The 6,716-nt window shown below is 36.8% G+C and overlaps 1 protein-coding gene across 1 annotated transcript; it reads left to right on the top strand.

Annotated features, from left to right (window-relative positions):
• The first annotated feature begins 1,043 nt into the window (after positions 1-1,043).
• Positions 1,044-6,389, top strand: LOC114477401 (serum amyloid P-component-like). Its single transcript, XM_028469660.1, has 5 exons — positions 1,044-1,129; positions 1,218-1,272; positions 2,691-2,793; positions 2,895-3,189; positions 5,477-6,389. Exons 2-5 carry the CDS (start codon positions 1,218-1,220, stop codon positions 5,693-5,695), a joined length of 672 nt encoding a protein of 223 aa, XP_028325461.1. The 5' UTR covers positions 1,044-1,129; the 3' UTR covers positions 5,696-6,389.
• The last annotated feature ends 327 nt before the right edge of the window (positions 6,390-6,716 follow it).

The following is a 6,716-nucleotide window of genomic DNA, read 5'->3' on the forward strand; positions in this document are numbered from 1 at the left end:
TATGCTAGCTCAGTGCCGACTTTCAAAGACGAAAACTACAGAGTGAACTTTTACCTGCTACTACCACCTCCTCGCTGATTCTCCTCCATGCCAAATCCTTCCTAGTCCGGTCCTGGTTATAAAGGCCCTGTCATACAGCTCCAGGTGGTCACACACAGCTTCTACTCCATGGTTAAATGGGTGAACAGACCGTTGTCCGTGTTGCCGGCCTGACGTCATCGTCAACAAATGACACGCAGATCGGGCCGCACCGCCGCACAGAAAATACGTCATCGTCAACAAAGACTCTGATTGGCTTTCGTCATGCAAAACAGTCGCAGGAGTTCAATATTTTCAACTCTTGCGAATGTGCGGATATGCATAAAATCGGGAGCGCGCTCGCACGGCCAACGCAGTTGATGTGCGGATGGAACGCACTGCTGCACAGCAAAGATTTCGCATCTGGGATGCATCTATCCGTTGACTTTGTATGTAATCTGGACATGCGGACATTTCGTGATGCATCCGGTGTGAACGCAGCATTACTAAAGAGAATGTCAAAGGCTCTGCCTCTGGGTCCCGTTTATAGAAAACATTTGTACTCCATACAATTCCTCCTTTTTCACAAACTGATCCCATCACATCAGTGGAGGAAGGCCTGTTAGTGTGCTCTGTCATAAGGAACACATTTGTTATAGGACAGATTGAAGAAAAACTCCACATCAAGTTACTTTGCAGATCAGAAGGATAGTTAAGATAGTTCAGGACTTTTAGGACTGACACAAGAAAACATAAGTTTTTACATTAAATGAATGCATTTACAATGGTGCAAGTTTGAAATTATGATTATTTGCATCTAAAATCGAAAATCTCTTAAGGCACCAAGTGGTGTGTAGGACTGATGGATGGAGAAATATATGAATGAACATCTTAAAACTTGCATATAATAAAAACAAGGCTCAGTCAATTTTGTCAAATCATCAAGATTTGTTTGTGCAAAAATAGGTTGAGTAACAAATAAAGCAGAAGCTGATTTAAAAAAAAAAAAAAAAGGAAATGGGCACACGAACACCAACAATTAAAAGTGAGGATACAGCAAAACAACAACCCAACTCAATGCTGCCCTTCTAACACCGACACCAAAGCTAAGGTATGATCAAGAAATAAAGATGTTCTTTAATAAAAACAGCAACAAATTATTTAAATCCAAAATTGTTTGATTTTCTATTTTGTGACAGATGAAGCTGCTGTTTGTTCTGGTGATGCTGACAGCAGAAGCTGCAGGTCTTGAAGGTATTCCTTTCAATCAGTTTAACTATTTGTCTGAAAAGCATTAAACAAAGCTTTATAGCGATATTGTGATATACAGTTGGAATCATACAATTTGAATGTAGTTACAAATGTTCACATTATTTGAGAAAAACAAAACATTGTTACTTTTTGTCGTCATTAACTCGAAGCAGAGAACAAAAAATGCAAATATATCATTTCAGTAAGTCATTGTGTTGAATTTGAGGCTTTATTTTATTCATAAGTGAATATATCATATCATTAAATTATTGCAACCTTCATTATTGTATGAACCACAGAAAAACAATCAAAGCGCACTATTTTAACTGAATTATTAAAACAATATAATTTGAATTAAATGTTATCTAGGTTTTGTATTTAGCACTAAGCCTTTGCATTCCCTTTTTTCGTTAAAGTGGCTAAATGTCACTGACAATGTTAAGATTTTGGCTGAAAAACCTTCTGGCTCTGGTCTTTGTGAGGAGTCTATAAAGCCATGCTTTTTTAAGGCCAATGTAAATGACATAAAAAACAAAGTTTAAAAGGTAACATGTAAACCCATTCAGCATTATTGTTTTAAAGTAAGACATTGGTTGATGTTATGAAGTGTTACCGTGTTTTGTTTTTAATTTTTTGTAGGTTGTCAATTTAATCATTTTTGGCCATGTCAGATCTACTATTCACACAATGAGACACCTTGTGGCCATCATGGCAGCGCCCTTTAAGTCAAATTTCATACAATTGAGATATTCTAAATACTTCTTTTTTTGCAGAGGACAAAGAATAAAACAATTTAGTTAAATATAAGTAGCAGGGCTCAAATCTCCTGTCTACTGCCAGATAAATTTATTCTCATCCCTGATAGGATGACTAAACGATGAACACTTTTGAAGTAATGAATGTGACTGCCAGCCAGGGACAGCTCGACAGATCAACATCACAATACGTAGTATAAAACACGTATTGTGTTAGCACACAATAAGCACAGGTAAAAAGCATGATACCATGTCCAGGCACACAGCAAAAGAGACGTAAGATGTATGTGATGTAAATGCAAGTTATGGGAAACGGCAAACTTGGTCAACAATTTGTATTTTTCTCCATACAGTCACAGTAGTGAAATTAAGACTACAAATGAATTAGTTGTATGTATAGTTGTATATTAAGAAAGTAACCCAAACTTTACTTTTCCTCACTATTCTTTTTGATTTAACTAATTAGTAAAGTGACTGAGCACAACACTGATGTGTATCTTAAAGCAAATGTGTGTTACCTCTGCCATTGACTGGTGTCTTTTCTTGAATGATCCACACTTACTTCTTTGGTCCCTGCGGGAAATCTCTCGTAGACCTCAATGCTTTTTTATAAGGTAAGCAGATATGGAACATAAATTAATGTATTCCTCTACTCTTTCATTTCAGACCTGTCAGGTAAAATGTTCACATTCCCAGTGCATGACATCAAGGCTCATGTGAAGCTTAATACAAACAAACAAGGTTACAATGCCATAACCCTCTGTCACAGGTAAGAACCAGATCACAAAACTCTGCAACAACCTGAACAATCTCTGAAAGTGAAAGATACATTATATCATGTTACATTAACTGTATTTTTCACACCTACAGATCCTTTACAGACCTCAAGAGAGACCATGTCCTGATTTTCATCAAGTCCTCATTAGCAAATCAGTTGCTGATTATTTGGGATGAACAAAACCAAGAATTGGAGGCTCATCTCAAGTATCAGAAAATGCAATACAGACACCTGAACTACAAACTAAACACGTGGCACTCTATTTGTACCACATGGGACTCAGTGTCTGGTTTGGTGCAGATGTGGTTCAATGGACAGCCCTTGGTTCGGAAATTTGCCGTCTGCGCAAGTAAAATGAATGGAACATCTGTAGTCATTCTGGGACAGGTAGAGTTTTGAACAATTGCCAAAAAAAAAGTCTGCACAACTACGTGGTTAGCTTCCAATTTCAGTTTTAATTTACACCAAAAAACCGTGATGTTTCGGGCAGACAAGAGTCTGATGAAGGGCGGTTACACTGCCTCAAAAAAAGGGAAGTGCGTGTTTTTTGATTGTGTTTTGAATAATTACCACCACAATCATCCAGCAATGCTAAACAGACCAGATCCACACAGTGCAATAGCCAATGCTGTTTTAAAGCAGAACTAAGTAACTTTTTCACCTTAATAAATAGGGATGTAACGATTAATCGTAAGGCAGTTAAAAATCGATTCATAGGTATAACGATTCACATCGATGCTGTGAAAATTGAATCGCAGTACTTTTTTTAACCAGCAGAGGGCGCTACCCAGAAGTGTTGGCGGCGAGCGAAATCTGCTAATACTTTCATTCTGGCCGCCTTCTACTCTTAAACATATTCATAAATGATTCATTACCCCTTTAGCACCGAAAGAATATCTGTAATATTACGTGAATATCTGTAAAAGTCACGTTTTTCTAATAGCTCTGTCTGCTAGCAAAGCATCTCTTCTTCACTGCAAAATATCTGCATGCCAACCGACCACTGGGTTACCAGTGCCCTCTGCTGGTTCAAACAAATATCTGACCTAAATACAGTAAAATGACTGGTTTTTTTTTTTGTTTTTTTAGTCCAATTGTTAAGGCACAAAATACATTTTCAGTTGCACTTTTAAAAAGAAAAATAACTATTATGCAGTTTTGTATTGTTTACTATCGAACCAGAATTTAAATAATAAGCTTCTTCTTCATTTGTATTATTCCTTTATTTATTTCATTCAAGATTTATTTTTAGTTAAATTGCATTGTTTTGAATAGTTTATCAAGGGATTCTTTTGACAATGAAAAATAGTATAGTGTTTTCCCCAAAAAAATAAAGGAATATTTTTCAGTCATTTATATACAGTCCCATTTTGTAAAATAAATCGCTAGAGAATCGTATCGTGAACCCAGTATCGTGAATCGAATCGTATCAGGAGTTGAGTGAATCGTTATATCCCTATTAATAAATCCTTCTCGTAGTCCCTCTGAGGGTAATACAAGTGTTTATGTGGTGATCGGGGGTCTTTCTTCTGCTGTCTCTGGCCAGAAAACATCACTGAAACCTTCCCAGCTCTGTTTTCATTCTCGCAACAACACGTACTGCTTTACGACAGCCCAATTCACACTAAAGGTGAACACCGAATGCGACTGTTGTGACTGCAGTCACTTCAATCGCCCGTGATGAGTTGCTTGAACACTGTGGTGCTTTTTGGTCACTTCATCGCTCTAGTGACGTCATTACCAGGGAACGTGTGTGTCTGCGCAGCAGGGTGACATGGGAGAGAACCGGTTGATCACTTCCTTTGTCATAAACAGCACCATTTTTACTGTATAAATGGTCAACTTACTGAGTTACTAAAGGATTAATTCACTCAATGTAGGCTTATTCAAGTCTCCCGCCGCCCGTCTCACTGAAGCGGGAGGCAGGAGCTGCTGCCTCGGGGGTGCGGAGTTTTTACAACAGTGACATAACCAAAAGGGACCTTTAGGGGGAGCGCTAAGCACAAGTTACTTAGTTCTGCTTTAACACTGAGGGTGTTAAACTTAATATGCGCTGACTCACACTGTGTAGGGCTGGGGTAACCAATGTATCAATAGCGATCTACCAGTCGATTCACAGAGGTATTTTGTATCGATCACACATGTGAGCCGCAAGACCTCAGAAATGAATGAGAATGGCACAATCACGTTTAACAGAAATTAAACCTAATGATTCAGATTCTGACGTCAATTCATGCCAAATGTTCTTAAAGATTTCTATGTAATTTGTTGTGCAGGAAGTTGGTAATAATTACAAGGTGTAAACAATTTACACATCAATTATTCATGATGTAGCAACTACAAGCCTAACTATATTTTGACCATTATTTAATTTGATTATTTGTAAAGACTGAGATACCTGTAACAATATTTTTTGATCAGTTACAGTACATCATAATTAATGTTTTGTTGTAGTTTTTATTTTTAAAGTGGGCCAACTCTGAGTTTGGCATGTCTGGCTTAAAGTGTGTAAATATATACTGTGTTTACACTGAATTTATTAACTTTCCCTCTAACACTGAAGCATTAATACTGGTGATTTTGCTGTGTGATTAACTTTTGAATGTGGATATATCAATTCATTGTGCTGCACAGTATACATTTCCTAATTCAAATCTTTAAATTTCGCCTACAGAAAACAGATAAGCATGGAAGACGTTTTGACATTAAGCACGCTTTCGTTGGCATGATCTCAGATGTCCATATGTGGGACTACACTCTCTCTACCTGTGAGATCCAGAACTACATGGAGGATCTCAACTTTACTGCAGGGAACGTGCTGAACTGGAGGGCGATGGAGTACGAGATAAGAGATAAAATGTTGTTGGAAGATAAAATAATACCATGTTATTAGATCGACAAAAGTATTTGTGTCAGCACAAATGTATTGCCTGTACTTGATACAATGCTTCATTTAAAATGCTTTGGCTGATTTGTTTTGAATGGTTGTATTTTGTGCCTTCAGTTTATCTATAACTACACCTGTCAATCCACACTTAATGTGCACTTGGTTAGAATAACCAGGCTCCCTATTTACAGTGGGAAAAGGAAAACTGTGGAAGAGTTACTGTATTTCAAGACTAAAGACTACTGATAGCTTTCACAAGTTCTGACTAACCACAGACTCTCAAATGGACAGTAGAGTGGTCATACTGGGGAATGTTTGACCAAAGAAGAGCCTGGAACTTCCCTCCTCTACAGATCTAGACTTTATAAGGATGAGGGCAGCAGGAGTCTAGAATGTATGTTTGTACTTTACTTTTACACACATAATTCCTTGGTTACATCACAATGTGAACACGTTCTACCAATCTGAAGATACAGTATATGATAGTTTGGGGGACTTACAGTGTTTATGTTTAAATGGTGATTCCGAGGCCTGCATTCATTGTAAATACATGTTTATCCTTGATGTCTTGTAAGAAAAGGAACTTTCTCATAATTTTGATTAAAATCTAGAGCCAAATAGTCATTTGATTTCATAATCAGCGATAATATAATTTAACTGTACCTGATTCATTAAAATCTAAACATGTATCATTTCACAATTTGTTTCTTCTTTTTTCTTTTTGTTTTGTTTTTTAATGTACAAGTTATCTGTAATATTTTCGTCCAGTTTAAATTCAAATTCAGCACATTAGTAAATATTTTAATTAAATAGTTATTTGTAATATGACTAATGATATGAGCAAACATGATTCCTGATATTTCATCACATGAGTAATGAAAGCTTGTTTAATGGATACATGTTTTCCAAAAGAAAACTTTGTATTTGCAAGAAGTTATTTAACTGAGTGGTGCTGCTACATGTAAAGGAGGTGAAATGTCCTGATGAGAAAATACTGCAGAGTCTCTAATAATAATTAGAAGAAATG

This window comes from Gouania willdenowi, chromosome 16, assembly GCF_900634775.1.
Source record: "Gouania willdenowi chromosome 16, fGouWil2.1, whole genome shotgun sequence".
Classification (NCBI taxonomy): domain Eukaryota; kingdom Metazoa; phylum Chordata; class Actinopteri; order Blenniiformes; family Gobiesocidae; genus Gouania; species Gouania willdenowi.

Excerpts from the sequence above, each read along its gene's own strand:
- LOC114477401 (XM_028469660.1), top strand. The coding sequence starts at position 1,218 with ATGAAGCTGCTGTTTGTTCTGGTGATGCTGACAGCAGAAGCTGCAGGT. Across the intron at positions 1,273-2,690 it reads AGAAGCTGCAGGTCTTGAAG|ACCTGTCAGGTAAAATGTTC; the intron begins GTATTCCTTTCA and ends CTTTCATTTCAG. Across the intron at positions 2,794-2,894 it reads GCCATAACCCTCTGTCACAG|ATCCTTTACAGACCTCAAGA; the intron begins GTAAGAACCAGA and ends TCACACCTACAG.